This window comes from Cordyceps javanica, chromosome 5 (genome assembly GCF_051103115.1).
Source record: "Cordyceps javanica chromosome 5, complete sequence".
In the NCBI taxonomy this organism is placed as follows: domain Eukaryota; kingdom Fungi; phylum Ascomycota; class Sordariomycetes; order Hypocreales; family Cordycipitaceae; genus Cordyceps; species Cordyceps javanica.
The window spans coordinates 4,059,372-4,076,253 of record NC_139299.1 but is presented as its reverse complement, the minus strand read 5'-3'; the positions used below and the strand labels follow the sequence as shown (position 1 = coordinate 4,076,253).

General features: G+C 51.8%; 4 protein-coding genes across 4 annotated transcripts; 2 read left to right on the top strand and 2 right to left on the bottom strand.

The window, feature by feature from the left end:
• Positions 1 to 1,276: 1,276 nt before the first annotated feature.
• Positions 1,277 to 2,927, bottom strand: V2A60_008450 (uncharacterized protein; the record flags this gene model as incomplete). The annotated part of the gene is made up of 2 exons (XM_083259723.1): positions 1,277 to 2,094; positions 2,150 to 2,927. 2 exons carry the CDS (start codon positions 2,925 to 2,927, stop codon positions 1,277 to 1,279), a joined length of 1,596 nt encoding a protein of 531 aa, XP_083115849.1.
• A 3,107-nt stretch (positions 2,928 to 6,034) lies between these two features.
• Positions 6,035 to 6,586, top strand: V2A60_008449 (uncharacterized protein; the record flags this gene model as incomplete). The annotated part of the gene is made up of 1 exon (XM_083259722.1): positions 6,035 to 6,586. The coding sequence occupies one exon, from the start codon at positions 6,035 to 6,037 to the stop codon at positions 6,584 to 6,586; it is 552 nt and encodes a 183-aa protein (XP_083115848.1).
• A 4,286-nt stretch (positions 6,587 to 10,872) lies between these two features.
• V2A60_008448 (uncharacterized protein) lies at positions 10,873 to 11,649 on the top strand (the record flags this gene model as incomplete). Its single annotated transcript, XM_083259721.1, has 1 exon — positions 10,873 to 11,649. The coding sequence occupies one exon, from the start codon at positions 10,873 to 10,875 to the stop codon at positions 11,647 to 11,649; it is 777 nt and encodes a 258-aa protein (XP_083115847.1).
• A 2,138-nt stretch (positions 11,650 to 13,787) lies between these two features.
• V2A60_008447 (uncharacterized protein) lies at positions 13,788 to 16,882 on the bottom strand (the record flags this gene model as incomplete). The annotated part of the gene is made up of 2 exons (XM_083259720.1): positions 13,788 to 16,247; positions 16,313 to 16,882. 2 exons carry the CDS (start codon positions 16,880 to 16,882, stop codon positions 13,788 to 13,790), a joined length of 3,030 nt encoding a protein of 1,009 aa, XP_083115846.1.

Genomic DNA, 16,882 nt, shown 5'->3' with positions numbered 1-16,882 from the left:
TAATTATTGCAATCGAGCAGATGCCACAGACTTAGGGCTCATTGCAACTCAAGGGTTAGAAATGTTTATTAGCGTTAATCACAGGGACAAAACGAATCCTAAAGACAAGGGTCGTGATAGTGTTCGACTAGAGAGCAAGCAACTCTATAATTATGGGCTCTTCATCTCTGAATTCACGCATATGCCGAAGGTTGGTTGTGGAGTTTGGCCGGCTGTGTAAGTCAAGAGGGCCGCTGGCAAAATCAAAAACTGACGATACACTTTGCAGTTGGACTTTCGGTGATCCGTGGCCCGTGAAGGGTGAAATGGACATTTACGAAAATTGGAATCTAGCAGAGGACAACTTCATGATCCTTCACACAGGGAATGCAACGGAAATTGCAAACTGCACAATCAGTCAACAAAACCTGGAAAATCCCGTTCTCACAACCAATTGTGATGTCACCTTTCAAGACGCAAAACAGGGCCTCAACCAGGCCTGCGGCGCAACAGACTCGAGTGTACAATGGTGTTCCCAGTCGGGGGGCGTCTGTAAGTCTGATTTTATCAGAAAAAAAGCCATAATGAGAAGCTAATATGACCCGAAAGACGCGATGGTGTGGACGACCGCGTACGTAAAGCTCTAGAGTTGGAGTCGAAATAACACCCCTACGGATATAAAGCTCCGGCAGCCGAAGCCTCAGCTATGGGAAAAGCCTCGTTTCTATGCCGGCGGCCGGTCTTGCAACCTAGACAGTCACTTGCGTGACCAGAAGCTTGTGCTCAACATTGGCTTCTGCGGTGTGACCGCGGAAAATCCAGCCCTTTGGGGTCAGCAATGCCGGAATATGACGGGGCACAAAGACTGCACCAACTACGTTGCCGCAAACCCTGACCACTTTTCTGATACATTCTGGAAGGTCAAGACAATTGATATTTATCAGGCCGTGTCAAATACCACGCACAATTGTAGCAGGAAAACATCCAGCCGCAAAGAATTTAACCGAGGACAGCCGTGGACTGTTGCACAAGCTGCGGCGCTATCATTGAAAGAGAAAGACCGTTGAAAGGAGGACAGTATTGGCAGTATAGTCGGCTCAGTGTCGTCTACGGCTCCCCCGGGCTGCAGACAAAAGTGATCTGGGATGGCTAGGGGTGGGAAACGATGGACGGGCACGAAGCGATGTAAGGAGAATCATGCTCGTGGACAATTGTACGCTCTGCAAAGTGCAACGAGAATTTCCGAGAAAAAAATCCCTCCCTAATTTGATTGACGTAGAAGCCAGCTGCGGCTAGGTTAGCGTGCTATTGCACCACAGCGTAGAGCCCATTGGTCCTCCTTCTGGCATGCTCGACATGGAACTTCGCCTTGGCCATTCTCTTCAAAGTAAACAAGCGCGGACGATACCAAGTCCCAGCCCGAGGGCTTAAACGACCGTAAGCCAAATGCTGACCAGCAAAGTTCATGACCGCTGAACGAAAGATTGGCGTGAAAGAGTTCAGTGTAAAGCCCCATAACCTCCACGGCTTCCTGTGTTGCCGCTTTATCTTCCACAATGGTGTTTGCAGGTATACCATCGCTATCGCCAGCTACAGCCTTCTTATCAGCCTCTGGGACCTCGACGAATGGGGGTTTCGCAGCCTTATCCACCATCTCCCGGAACACCTGACAGCGATCCTGCAGCTCGTACTTTAGTTCGTTGGATAACGATGTGTTTCGGTCGTCCACCTTGTCGCAGACATCAAGCACGTCGTTGATGCTCTCGAGGCGCTTGCTCTCGGGCGAGAGTTCCGGCTTCTGCGACGCCGCGCGCAGGCGGTCGCAAGCATAGTCGACGTGGCTCTTGTGGCGCTGCTCGCCGCGTATCCAGCAGATCAAGCGCAGCTTAAGCGTGTTGCCGTAAATCTCTGGCACCTGCTGGCCACCGATGGTCTCTTGGAGACTGGCCATGGAGCTGTCGAACCAGCTGACGGCGTGACCGATGGGGTGGTCCCAGGACTTGACCAGGTCCAGCACGTCGTGCGCATAGGGCGACAGTGCCGCAAAGGCGACGGCTCCGCCGGCACGGGCGCCAGCACGGAAGTTTGTAGACACCTTGGTTCTGACGGGGCGGCCTAGATTGAAGTTAGCCGACAGGCGTATGCGACTAATCTTGCTGCACAAGCTCACCTGTTGCTGTCTTTGGCGTATATTTGGCCGGGCCGCAGGTAGTGCGCTTACCAAGGCCGGAGCTACCGCAGGGGCGAGACTTTTTAAGCACATAGTCGGGGTTCATGATCTTTGTGCGTCGAGAGGACGGCTTATCGCCCGTCACTTCGTACGCGTGCGAAATGCTCGTCGCGGGGACGGAGCCAGCGACAGCAAATTCCTGATTACGAGCAACAGCCGGATTCTTCTTTGGGGTATAGATGCCAGGCACCCAGTAGCCGTCCGGGACATCCTTGGGGGAAATGACGTAGATGTAGCCCTTGGTCGTCTTCTCGCCGCTGCGGCCAAACGCATATGACTCGGCCGTCTCCGGTGACCGACTGAGCGAGACGAGGCCCGAATTGCCTACGAAGCTGAGGTGGTTGCGTAGGCTCTTATCACCGCCCTGTGGCGCAAAGCCCTTGGTGAAGATGAAAGATGGCGGGCGTGAGTCGCCACGGTAGAAGACACCCTTTACGCCGCCGCCAGGCGCCTCTATCTTGGCAGCCACCTCGGCTGTCACAGTGGTAGGGTCGCTAGGAGGCGCCTGGCGCGCGGCCACTGCGGGGTCGGGGATGTTGGGCATGGTGGTGTTGTTGGAGAGAATGTCAAAGATGGGGTCAACGATGAAGTTGCTGTCGAGCTCGACGCCGTCCTCGACCACGATGCCCTCGACGTCGGCAATGGGATATTCACCCCTTGTATGGGCCACCGCAATGGCATGGAGCGCAAGGAGCGCTGACAGAAGACGAGGCTGCATGTTTGCACCGCTGTTAATGTGTGTTGCTTTGATTGTTCACGGGTTGAAGTTGTTGAAGCTATAGAGAGACAGTTGCACTAATTCGACAGTCCTTGACTGTAGCCGACGCAGCTAGTTATAACACCTAATTACCGACAATTCATCTACCTCAAGTTACCAAGCATCCTCGTATTATACCTCATTTCACCATGAAAATTATAGGTATCCGCAAATGAGTCATAAGTTGACAGCTGAGATATCTACATTACTAGCGTCATGTGATTTTATGGTGCTGCTAACAAAGCAAGTCCCGGGTTGACTCTGCTGAAATAACGAAAAGGGTCTCTAAGAATCGTCATGCTAAAGCTTGATGTAGCCATATCACTGCATTAGTGCCAAGACTCGGCCAACTGCCGAACCGCTCCGCTCCAGCGGCGCAAACATCGTGGCGTGGCGTACAGTCAGACGCTTCGGGAGACCCTTCCCCATAATCTGAGGGTAGTCATATCTGTCCCATTTCCAAAAGATCCTCAACACGCGTGTGGGATACCGCGCCTTACGGGGCATGAGAAATATTGGTCCTCGCGCTGCGGAGAAGAAGAATTTGTTTGTCATGTCGAGTCCTCTTAGCTCTTTCTGGGTAAACTTGTCAAGACCATCCGGAATATATTGATTTGAAAATTCTGTGCTTATGGCGTCGATGGGAAACTGGTATGAGGCTTTCCAAGCTCTATACTAGGGGCCATATTGCCGGTAGTCTTCTCTGTTAACCACATAAGAGCTGCTGCGGAGTTAATCAGACGACATGTAGATAATTTTGGCATTCTGGACCAGAAATTGGCATGTTGGACGACTCTACTTTTTTAAGAGGGGGCTGGGGCGGTATACTTTTACGAGGTGATAGTTGCATTTGTGGGCTACCTGGTGATGCGCTGCGGAGGGAGATTTTATGGAGCTAATATTCGTATATTGGAAATAGAAAATTGAATCATTGATAGCAATCTGTAGAACCTAACATTTCTTTGAGTACTTTGACCTTGGCTGTCAGCGAGAACCAGCCTAGCATGACTATACAATACATGTAGAAAGTGTAACAATGGTACTACAGAATCCGGTGTCATATTGCCTGTGCCTTCAATTTAATGAGCAGATTCAAGTTATACGCGAAATCTCGTTCAGTCGCAGAAGAATGCGCTTACTCGGGCTGCTCAACAGAGTTGCCAGACTCAGGCTTGTTAATTTTCCCATCCAAGACACTCAATTTGTAGCTAGAGTAGAAATCACTGACTCAAGTCGGCGGATGTGCTTTATACCGCAGATTTAATGTCTTCAAAGCGTCCATCGGCCTTCTCAGCTGTCACTTATGCCGCGAAAGAAAAGCATTTCAACCAGCACAACAGACGCAGAGCTGGCACGTTGATTCGACATTTTTTCAACACCAGACAAGGATGCATCGGACAGTTCAAAACTGTGCGACATTATGTTTCTACGGTGACCTGCTTGCACACCTATGGTGCCGTGATTCCTATACTTGGTTTTCGCCTTTTGACTTATGAAAAGCCCACGTGCATAACTTTCTTTCTTGAGCAGCGCGACAAGAACGTGTTCAGAGTCAACATCTGGGTTCTCGAGTCAATGCTGCAGGAGTCGTAATCCTTGCCAACATGATTTTGCGTATCTTCCTCAAGGCTGAGCAAGGTGAGACAGACCAGCGAGTGTATCGGACGATTCAGAGGCCACTGTTATACGCCAAGGGCATCAATGCATTTAGGAGTTCGAGATTAGCCAGCTTGTAGGATCTATGGAACTTTTCCAACCAACAGGCAAATCATTTCGCCCCGCAGCGGCTCATGCATTGGGCTACCCGCCATCAACCGCAGACGTGAGCGGCAGTTGACGGCTAATGACTACTAAGCATGAACGTTTGATTAAAAGCTTGATACAAGGAAACACGGGTCACGTCTCTGACAGAACGATCAGCCTTTCCATAGGTTCAGGATCAGTCCTTTCACTAAACTCACGTATGGCGAATGGGATATATTTGTCCACTTCGCTGTGGGAAAAAACTCACCGAGACGGCGACTACTAGTACATCTGCCGACAACAAGGGTTCTTGATATACCTGTAGCTGTATAAAATCGGTTTACTTAGTGAGGGCTAGCTAAAGTTAGAATCCCTGTAGAGGGAATAAAGATGAGCTATAGCATATAGCTAAATGGGACCTATATAAAGCCCTATGCCTTAGCGTGGTTCACAGTTGGGGTAGAACCGGCGAGGCTTACTCAATTAAGTAATTTAATTTTTGCCAATACCTGAGGAAAGTCCTGCATTAAGCGCCGAGGATGAAACCAGCAGGGTAGCAGCGCACCCGTAAGCAACAGTTCTAAAGCTGACGGATCTCAGACAGATGGCACAACAAATAACGAGGATAAATGGGCCTCAGTACTTATGCCACGACTCAGATTTCTATAACGCGTAGCTATGCGGCCAAGTCTGGCTAACGTGCTGCAAAACGCTGGTAGAAAGAGCGTAATTACCTACGAGCATCTTGCATTAGTCCAGATTGACGTTTGAAATATGGTCTAAACATCTCATCCTTGCTAGATAGTCGCTGCGGCTTTTGTGATTTCCACTCACTCTAGTTTATTCTTTTTTTGTGGCTCACTACTTTACAAGCTGCGATAGATTCTGTCCAGACATTCCACTCACGTATGATTATGTAGAGCATGAGCCTAGCCAAGTCCCTTCAATTAGCTATGCATACATAAGAGGGCACCAAGACTTTGATTTCTCGGTATGAATGGTTTTGAAATAATTCAAAGCGGCACAACGTCGCCAACGACTGTTTGGTTGAGAAACAAGATGAATACGTCTGTGGCGGCCGTTCCAAGGTGATTCCATTCACTCGTCCAATACAACCACTCACACACTCCCTCCTATTCACTCGGTCTTTCATTCACAATCTTTTGAGAAACAAATTAGCAAAAACAGCGTTGCAAAGATACTTGCCGCAAAACCGGGACCATGAGATTTACGTCGCTTTCAGCGCTCCTTTGGCTTGCTGTGGCGGCTGCTCCGTCCTGTCTGGCTCCCGCATTAATGTTGATGGCGTCGATGACGTCAACAATATGAGCACCGAGATGTCTGGTGGCTTCATTGTCGCCTGCAATAGCGTTGACGACGTTGAGCCGCTTGTCGAAGAGGTGGAGAAGCACGGCGATATTGTGCGACACAAGTTCCTGTCCGACATCTTCCCCGGCTTCTCCGTGCTGCTGTCGAACTCGACGATCACCAAAGAGGAGCTGGCGCAGAGTGATAGTGCCAAGAACGTCTGGGCGGTGCAAACGTCAGCGTCTGGCCCAGCCCTGGCCAACGAAACGCAATCGGCTCAAGGGACCGGCGCTGAGGCCAAAGAGCCGCGCGGCGTGAAGCAGCAGCTACCATGGCGCCGTCAGGCCGCCTCGCAAAACCTCACCGCCCCGTGGAGTCACGTCCTGACACAGGTCGATCGCCTGCACGCCAAAGGATTCCGCGGCAGCGGAATCAAGATTGCCGTGGTTGACACCGGGGTAGGCTACAAGCACCGGCTCTCGGCGGCTGCTTCGGGGCCGGCTGTCGCGTGGCGATTGGCGCCAACTTCATTCCGGATCAGCGCGGCGACTACCCCATGGACTGCCTAGGACACGGTACCATGGTGGCCGGCGTCTTGGCCGGTTTCAGCTTGCAGGACAACTTTGTCGGAGGGGCACCTAACGCTACGATTGGGGCGTACCGCGTGCTTGGATGCCACCAAGAAGGCAGCGAAGACGACATGATTGCCGGATGGCTGCTTCCGTGGACGGGGCGCAGATTATCGTCTCCTCGTCGGGGTCTCAACAAGGTTGCAACCCATTCAACTCAATCCACTGCAAAGCCCAGTGGCGTTGAGTTGACCTAATCAACCGCGAGCCTTAGTGGCGTTGATCAACTGTGCCTCAAATTGAGTTGTGTGGATATAAATTGACGTTGGTTTACGATATGTAGCGTTCATCCTCTGCCTTCTCCTCGCCCTCCGACTTCATTTCAGTCGCGTCACCGCATCGGTCGGGAGGGAAAAAAACAGGACACCAAGATCTTCGATCGCCCCTTCGCGTAACCATGACCGCAATACTTGGCACATCCCTATCATATCAGTATCGAACCGACTTCGAAGAGGCGTTGCCATCCGCTATGCTGCCGAAACAGCCTCTCGCATTCCGTCGACATGGCCTGGATCGTCAGAAAATCCAGCGCCATCCGCGACAGCCGAGGATATCGCCGTCGACGTTTATTCCAATACTCCAATGGATCCCGGACATCACCGTCGCCGTCCTCCCACGATGGCTGCCACAATTCGAGCTCTTCTACATCATCATCTACACCATCGTTTCCATCAAAGCAGCGAGAGCCAGTCACCGCCACACTAGTCCAGACATAGATCGCGTGCGCTCGCAGTACGCTTGAAATGGATAATAATACTTCCTCTGCCGCGTAGCCGCAGGCCTTTCGGCAACGCGACCTGGCACTATCCGTAGGCGGCGGTATTGCGTCTCCCGAACCTCTCGAACGGCTTGCTTTGCCTTGACCAACCAATTAGGATTGATCTTTCCACTCATTTTCGAAATAGCCCCATCAAAACGCCGGATGCAACGCCAAGGCGATCGGTATCTCATCCAGCGGGCTGTAGTATTTGTTAAGCTTTTCCCAGCCCGGATTGGTGTTGATCCTCAAGTGCTCGGAATTAGGTATCCCGCATACAAGCTGCTTGCATTTCTCGAGGACTTCTAGGAGAAACTCAAACCTCTGAACGACTTCCCATATATTTCCGTACGAGCCAACCCATCCTCGCTTTCGCCTACGTAGCTGGCTACCACCCTCTAGAGTCCGCACAGCGTCCTCGTAGAATCCCAGCAGCTTGGCCAAATGCTCCAGGACTATCCAGTCGTTGCTCGTCAGCTGGTTCTCCTCCATGCAGATGCGTGGCTCTTTGGCTGACTTTCTGACGCCACCAGTTCTTTTTGACCTATTCTCCTGTTCCCATTGCTGGCAGATGCTTCAGAACGAGCTGCTCCAGGAATGGCCGGAGAATGATGGCGCGCCGGATCATATACAGCTGAGAGAGCCAACGTGTTGGGCTTGAAACTGCTACAGTTGGAGGATGATGGCAGGGCAAGTATTCCAAGGGCTACTAGCGAGAACACGGGCGCCACGCGCCCGGTTGGGGCCCACTTAGGGGGTACAACTGTACATAGGGTTGAAGGCTCAATAGTACGTCCAAAAGCCTACACTAGGGCGCCAACGGACGTAATAGTCAAATCAAATAAAAAATCAAAGGGTTGGACCGCGCGTGTGACTGAATCCTCTGTAGAGTTCTGATTACAACACTTTCGTCTTGTGCATGGACTCTGCCCTACCTGAAGAGTGCCTACCCGTGGCAATAGATATAGTTCGACGCGCCTCTATAGGGGCTACTGTACTGCGCTAGGCTTCTGCGTGATCCGCCAGCTATATATTCCTACCCACTAGACAGTGAAGTCAAGTTACATTCGTAAACTGTATCGGTTTCCGTAAATCACCATGTAGACTCGACATTCTATGCCGAGGCGTGGAACACTAGACAAGGATTTATCACTGCCATGGTTGAAGTTGCCTGTCAGACCTGGGCAAGACTGCGTAGAATCTGGGACCACGTAGGGCTAGTCTTCAGTTCCAGGCACGGCGAGTGCGAAGACATACGGCTTTGAGGGTGTGTGGGAGTTGACACCGACTCGCACACGAGCTCACCTAATTTTATCGTTTCATGACCAGGTAATGCATGTTTATAGAGTCAACGTTAGCCCTGGGCTTCAGAAATCTTGCTACTGCTCCTATTGGCACGCCTGCGTCTTTCCGGGAGGTTTTTAGTGGAATTGTAGCATTGCTAATGGGTTTGATTGAACTCGATTTGAAGCCCGTTTGCGCCCTAGGCAAGGCCCTTGAACGTACCATCGAACCTTCTACGGATTCGTGCACAATTGGACTCGCCAAGTGGGCCCCAACGTTGCTGTTGATGAGTGCATTGTCGGCTTTGCCACAAGGTCTAGGCAGAAAGTCACGACACTGACAAAGCCGACACCAGTCGGGTTCAGGGTCGGAGTGCTTGCTCCTTCCGCACTGTCATAGGGATACTCATGCGCTGACAAGCATGAGACCAGATTACCTGATTCGGCAAGCCTCGCCGGACTCTGCTTTGAGTCACAACAGTTGCCGGGACTTGTCGCGGCAGGCAATCGTCAGTCAGTGCCGAGCGATTGCCCCGCAAGGGGACCCAACGACGCGGAATGAAGCGAAGGGTGTATCGGGTACCTTTTTATGCGGGCCGATGGAGAAGCTTGTCAAGTGGAACTAGCGTATCCACGCGTCGGGACGTTGTCTCTTCGTGGACAATTACAAATAAATGGTTCTCCTCGCAACGACCTCCTTCTAATCCCAACAAGTCTACATACAGACCGCATTTGCAAAACGTCGACTGACTCGTATTGGCTATCGTCGGAACGAAGCACGACCCCACAGAAATTGCCACTTTCAGCCTACCAGGTGCTGCCGACGAAGCACCGGACAGTATGAACTCTGGCAAAAATGCAATGTATGGATGCAGCCAAAGTTTCTCTTTGATTGGAGCCCATAGTTGTGGCGCGCAGAAACGCTGGAGAAGAAAACCGATCCGTGACACGGGTCTGCCTGCCGCCGTGTCGCCCCACATGGCTACGGTTTACTCTTTCCTTCTTCCTCGGCAACTTCGCAATGCAGGCTCAGATGGCCCATCTCTCATGCAAACCCCATCGCTCTTCACTTCCTGATCATGTCGAATGAGCCTGTGCTTCTTGCCGGTTCACACTCTGCACTTGAGTCAAGGCGCCGCCGGAGTTCTAAACAAGACACCGAAGTGGTATTTCCAGCAGTCCTCGCCCGGCTCTGTCGCTATTATCAACTACGCTAGTAAAGGCGACCTACTTATCTTTCGGACTTGGCCGTCTTGGCCGAGACAGCATACAGAATAGATGTATACTATCTCGGCAGTTCGGATTTTACTATGAAGCCCTTATAATATTCGAAGATGGAAGAATTATATTTCAGGATTGTTGGTCACGGCCGTGCCCGTCGAGATGAAGTGGATCTGACAGAATTCGAGATGGCATCTCCGGACTGCAGCAAAAGTCGGCCACGAGCGCAGGCGTAATATCAACCGGCAAAGACAAGACTTCAGACCTGTAGAGACACTCCGTTACTGATTCTGGGCACATAAGTAAAGCACATAAGTGCATCTCTGTAGCCTTTCCTCAGCCACAAGACGCCAATACTCAGTACATGCGAGTTGGGCCGCAGGATCGAGGGTTCGCCGCCGTCGCCAATGGATACGGACCTCCACAGTTCATGAATGCATTATGTTGAAAGCTATTGCAGACCTTTAGAAAGGGACACTAATGTGTGCCGGCCGCGAACAATGACCCCTGGAACCATCATGCGACATGAGTAAGTTAATGAGCTAGTGGTCTGTTTTCATGTACAGCATGACGAAAGCTTAAAGTTATACCATTCTGTCGCGTGATTTCGGGCTTGGCACTATCACTAGGGTCTCGACGGCGGAAAATTGAGAGCTCTCGCCTTATGTCATGCGCATTGACACGAACACCAAGCAGATTTATTGAGCTTTAGCTAGACGGGCAAGGGAAAGGAAGCTCTCGCTTGCCTCTTTCGTGGTCATGACTCGCGCGTGATACTTCTATTCTCGCTATACGATTATCTATTGTTTAATTTATAGCTTCAAATTGTATAAATATTGCTCTCACGCTCTTCTGGAAAGCCGAGTCTAATCAAATCATCATTTGCACCCATACTTCACAGCTTTATTCTACGATAAACAACTTTTTTGCAGCCTTTGTCTTAGACTACCCAAAACGTTAACAACATGAAGCAAACCATCCTTGTCCAACTTCTCGCGGCCTTCGCTGCCGCCGCTCCCGTCGTGGACGGCCAGCAGGCCGGCATCGATGCAACAGCGCTGGGCCAGGCATGGATCAAGAAGATCCAAGAGCTGACGAGCAAGGATAAAGACATCGACTCTGCTGTTAAGACGGCTCTCATCAACAACATGTCCAAGTGCACCCTTACCGGCATTCAGCCTCTGAGCCTGGACGCACCCACCGACTATGAGCCTCGATGCCCAACCGTTTATGACGGCAGCAAAGGAAGTGCCACGGCATTGGATGCGGCGGCCTTGGGCCAGGCCTGGATCGCCGCGGCGGGATCAGTCATCGGCAACGACGAGAGTCCCCAAACCAGACAGAAGCTTCTGGGTTCCATCACCAGCTGTACTATCTCGAGAAGCCCTGGCCTTCTTCTTGGTGACCCGGATGAGTTCTATACCTTTTGTGCCTCTGTGACAGGCGATGTGCCAAGTGCAGCCGGCGGAGCTGGCCCTGCGGTCGACGAGAAGAGCGACGGGACTACCGCGCAGAAGGAGTTCCTCGCGCCCGCCAGCGTCGAAGAAAGCGACGATCTCTGCGGGCCCCTTAGTGGCCATTCTGCTGTTGACTCAAAAGGGACTTCGGAAGCCTGCGTTGGTACCGAGGCCTGGTGTCTCAGAGGCCTCTACAGAGGCACCTCGGAGGACTTTACCAATGCCGACGAATGCATCGCCTCCCGAGCGGCGGACGAAGATGCCATACACTTCCCATCCAACTAAGACGGGAGATGTAGCAACTTCCCAAGGACCGTGCAGGCGTTCTTGAAGCTGCATCTTGGAGCTTTGGACCTCACACTTTGATGGGATACGCAGCAGTCATGGCATCTCGAGCTCGGACCCAGATTTCAAATTATAATATACTGTACCCTGGGATTATAGAGCAATAAAATACAATCCGTTACAAATATTTTTTGACAGGAAGGAAGCTAGTCTACTCCGTTAACGAACGAAAGTCTCGCTTGAAACTGTTTGTCAGCCATCAATGTAACATGACCATGGGTGGGCTTGATTCGGTTATGCTCTCGCTTGGGCCAGATCAGCATCAAACTTTTCCGAGTGATAGTTCAGAAGAGACAAAAAATTTAAATGTAATCTAGTGATATATAATTCGAACCTAAACCTAACTGGGTGGTAGTTGTAACAGTGGCTTATACTCAATCCACAGTAGATCTGTTTCTTGGTGAGAGAGTTAGGTTGAATACAGTGGAGTGCAAGTGAGCAGTGTCGTAGCGTAAGTCACGCTAGAAAATCGTGGGAATTGTGCGTGGAATCGACAGCTTTGTCGTGGCACTTTGCTGACTGCCGAGGAGGGGACATCTCCATCTTTGGAGGCTCGCGCAACGCCTGAGGGGGTGGAAAGCACAACGAGGCTAAATCGTTCGTCCCCATTGAGTCAGTCTGAAGATGTGGTGCGGAGGTCTCTGGTTTCGGACTACGTTATCCCTGGTCCTGTCTCGCCGGGTAGGCAGAGTCAAAGTGACATTGCGTCCACAACAACATCGTCGGATCTCTGATTTTTGTTGCTCAGTTAGCATCGTATGTGATTACTTACCAATTCGGAATATCTTGAAATCTATCGCAAAGAAAGTATGGAGGGCGGTAGATATCAAACAGCTCTGCTGTTAGTCGGGCGTGCCTCAGCAACATGGTAGGGGCATATAGCCATGCGAAGGCGGTTGTTTCCTAAGCGGGTCGCTGTGAAGATAAAGAAAACGATAGAGTATGGTCTAAGACAAGTCAATAAGTGATCGAATTTGCCATGCGTCCTTGTAAACCTTTGCGACAAGAAGTGTTCAAAGGACAAGAGATTGTAGGTTCCTATTGCTTCAAGAGAGGTATCAACATACTATTCATATGCTATTGATGCCGCCCGCATCAAACTTGAAGAGTATTTTGGCTTGACAGATGCTTTCTCAGCGTATCACTGTGCCGTTGCCCTGCATCCCGCAAACAGATTTACATACTTCGAGCTAGAATGGAATTTACATACTTCGAGCTAGAATGGAGTCACAACAATAAATGGATCAGTGAAGCAAAGAGGGTGGTGCGTGAGGTGTACGCCCAAGACGAGGAAGAGGCTGCAGAGAGAGATGTGGTAGGAAAGCAGCCTAATGAGGAGGTGATTGACGACAATGGTGCAGCGCTAGACCCCCTCTAGCAGGCTCGTAGGCGTCCTCAGCGGCTTGCTGCCACTGTGGCGTCAGGCTCATTAGGAACCAAGCGCATCAAGCTCACCTCCGAGCTTGATGAGTTTACGGCCCGAGCTGACAGGGCTGATGTGGAAGTCGAGGATGCATTAGAGTGGTGGGTTGCTCACGCGGCTGAATATCCAATCCTCTCCAAAATGGCGTTTGATTTGTTTAGCTGCCCAGCAATGAGCGCCGAGTGTGAGCGGGTATTCTCACAGACAAAGCAGGTCATCATTGATGAACGGAATCGTCTTCAATCGGACACTGTTGCAGCCATGCCAAAAACATCTGCTTCGGGCTTGTGTTTTGCCATAGAATTGCCTATTTTGGAATAGCCGTCAAGCAATATCAACCAAGTAAGGACTTTTTTGTGACCAGCCAAGTAAAGCAAAGGCCTCAGCCAACCAAGCCGAGTAAGGAGGCCATATCTTGGTTGACTTGGTTGTTGGACACACTGCCTACGGCGCGATCATACTCTATCTTTTATGACCCTCAATCGTCCGACACGGCGCCTAATAGAAGCACAAGGGCATTGCGGCGGCACTGTTCATTGCTATGGTTTGCAAGCAGATATAAAATCGCGACTGTTTTACTGGAGTATTTGCGAAAACTATCACCAGCGGGTGGAGAGTAAGTCGAGCCAATATACTACCAAGGCATCTACTGTGTCTATTTCTCCGAGCTGTTCTCTGCTGCATCAGCGTTTTCAGCACCAGCATTAGGTTGTAAAAGCTCAGGATGTTGGGCTAAATAATGAGCCCAAACAGCAGCTTCTTCCTCCTTCGTCTGCGGGGGTTTCCAGCTATTCTCCTCAGAGGGTTGGTTTGCCTGGGGAACATTGACGTTGTGCTCGTACAAGATGGAAAAGACGGGTGATTTGACAGTCTGCCAGTGGGCCTCGCTAGACCCGTCACCCATAATGGACAGGGCTCGAGCAACAATCTGGTACCGGCCGGGAGGCGCATAATGTTCCGGGGCAAAAGCACCGGTCCATTCGAGATCGACTTTTCCACGCTTGACGTGATGCTTGGGATATCCGGGCAGCTGGCCGATGGATCTGACACCGGCAAGCTCAGTCACTATCGAGTCGGGCACGCAAGCCCGAGATAGATCCGGCTCCGTAGCGTTTGCTCCCCTAGCAAGGCCGGCCAGGCCTCGAGTGCCGACGCTTGTCGTATTTACAAGAGCAGACGTTGAGCACATATCGAGCGGCACAATATCGACGCGTACTAGGGGCGAGCCGAGAACGAGGTCAAAGGATGTGGAAATGGCTCGACTGCGAATAGCGGCCGGAGAACTTTCGATTGCCTTCGAAGGCCCAGGCTTCTGTCCCTTTGGCGGATTGCTCAGGATGAATTCCGAGTCTGACAAAGAACTCAAATCACTGGCAGGATCGAGGACGGCGGCTGAGCGGAGCGAGCCACCAAGACCGAGATAGGGAACCGTAAGGTTTCTACCGTCAGACCCCTGAAGGCTAACCCAACCGGACCACAGGGGCAGACGCTTGGAATCGAGGCCGTTGGGATCGATGGCCGAGACATCAACAGTGGTCGACTGACCTGCACTGATGGTGATGGAAGTCTGGCTTAGCTTGATATCGGCTGTAGCGTCAACAGCCTCACCAGCGCCGGGGCGAATTGAACCGCTCTCAAAAGTATACAGCGTGGTGGCAGCGAGGTTGGAAAGCTGGTACGTCACCTCAGTCTTGGCCGTATTGGTAATGCGCAACTCAATCGAATCAGGTCGGTTATCGGTGTCGTTGAATGTCAGGGCACCGGGCTCGACGAGTGTGGTGGCATGGGCAGCCTCCCACGCCCTGAGAAGACCACCTCCCTGCTGAGCCACGGTAATCAGACGGTCATCTTCGATTTGAGGCTCCGCCGTTGACATGATCAGGCTGTTGAGGAGAGCGGGATTGAATGTGCCCCGGACCTGAGACATAAGAGCAAAGACACCGGCGACAAGAGGCCCAGCGAAAGAGGTGCCTGAGTCTGAGCCGTAGCCGCCGCCCTTGTAGGTCACAGGAACACTCTGACCGGGCGCTCCGATGGTAGGTTTGATATCCAATTCCCATGTCGGTCCGTACGCTGACATGCCGGCAACGCGGCCAGTCTCGATCCGGACTCGGCCAATTCTCCGTGCCGTGACTGGCTGGCCAGATGCGAGGGCACGGGCCATGGCACGGCCGACGTCTGCTCCGGTAATGCCTATTGCTTTTACTGGACGTCCCATTGCGTCCTTGCGCCGGATCACGACGTAAGTCGGATCGTCTTGCCAAGCAAGGATATGTTCCGCGCCGCGGGCGACAGCGTTCTGTACTCGATCGTAAAAGTGGCATTCTTTGGTCTCGGGCGTCTGGCGGATCAAGGCAATGTGGCCGACAAGGTCCTGGGCAAAGCCGGTGCTCGAGTTGCCCGGAGACAGCTTGCAGTTTTCCTCAATTTCCGTAATTGAATCGATGCTGATGGACACTTTCTTGGCTCCCGTGAGGTCATCATCGGGCTTATCTCCAAAGTCGGCATCAACGTCGTGCACGGGACGCATCTCTCTGTCCCAATTGCCCAAGCCGCGTCCCGGCTCAAAAGCAAAGTCAACCGGCTCAGACCTGTTGCCAATTGAGTACTCACCGCGGTGCTCGAGTGCTACGTAGGCGCGGCCAAACGAGTTGACAGCCGTGACACCGTGGCCGGTGCTGGGATTCATGGCGTAAAATAGGCCTTTATGTCGCTCATTGCCCAGGCCGACGACGCAAGGCACTCCGCTGGCGACGATGCGGGCAGCGACCATGGCAAGCGGTCTCTGAGCCCAGTTCTCGCCCTGGAGACCGGTTGACGAGATGATGATTTGCGCGCCATCTTTCTTGGCCTTGAGCCAACCTGCTATCATATCGTCTTCAGTACCACGGGCCTTGCAATCAAGTACGCGATAGGCCATAATGGTGGCATCTGGTGCCGCGCCGACAAAGCCCTTGGCCTCATCATAGCCGGCCAGAATACCGGACACAATGGTGCCGTGGCCATGACAATCTATAGGGTCACCTTTGTCTCCTTCGTTGGAGAAGTTCTCTCCAGTAACAACCTTACAACCGAGTCCAAAGCATCCTCCCAGTGCGGGATGCTTGTAGTCGACCTGTTCTACTTGTTAGTATCTGTCTTTCTAAGACTTAAGGGAAGACGAAGGGTAGCCTAACGTACGCCAGTGTCCACGACAGCAATCTTGATACCGCTCCCTGTATATCCCTCCTCATGCAGCTTGCCGACGTGCGTCATCAGGTGGTTCCAAGGAGACTCGATCTTGTCTTTGCGAGCTCGTCTACCGAGACGAGAATGCCGTATGCCCATCTTTAGCGGGGCCACCGGCTCCTTGCCCGGCTCCTCTTCTTTCTCATTTGGGTCGTCCTGCTTATCCTCTGGTCTGTCCTCGGTCGTGCTCTCAGGTACTTGAATAACTTCCTGCACCGGCCACGATTCCTTAATACCCTTGAATTGGGACACTAAGGATCTTCTGTCTTCCTCAGTCGTTAATTTAGGTAGTTGAACTGAAATGCCAGTGAAAACATCTGACTCGAACATGTGGCGTAAAGTGCCGCCCTTTTCCTCAACAGCCTTAGCGACCAATTCGCAAACCTGACTGGTCTCACATTCGAGGATAAAGGCACCTGCAACGTTTTTGGTTGGCGGCTGAGTAGCATTTTCAGCGGCCCAAGCTGGTATTGCTCCTGCGGCACCGAGCCATAGAATGGCTAGCCAGGGCGGACAAATCAT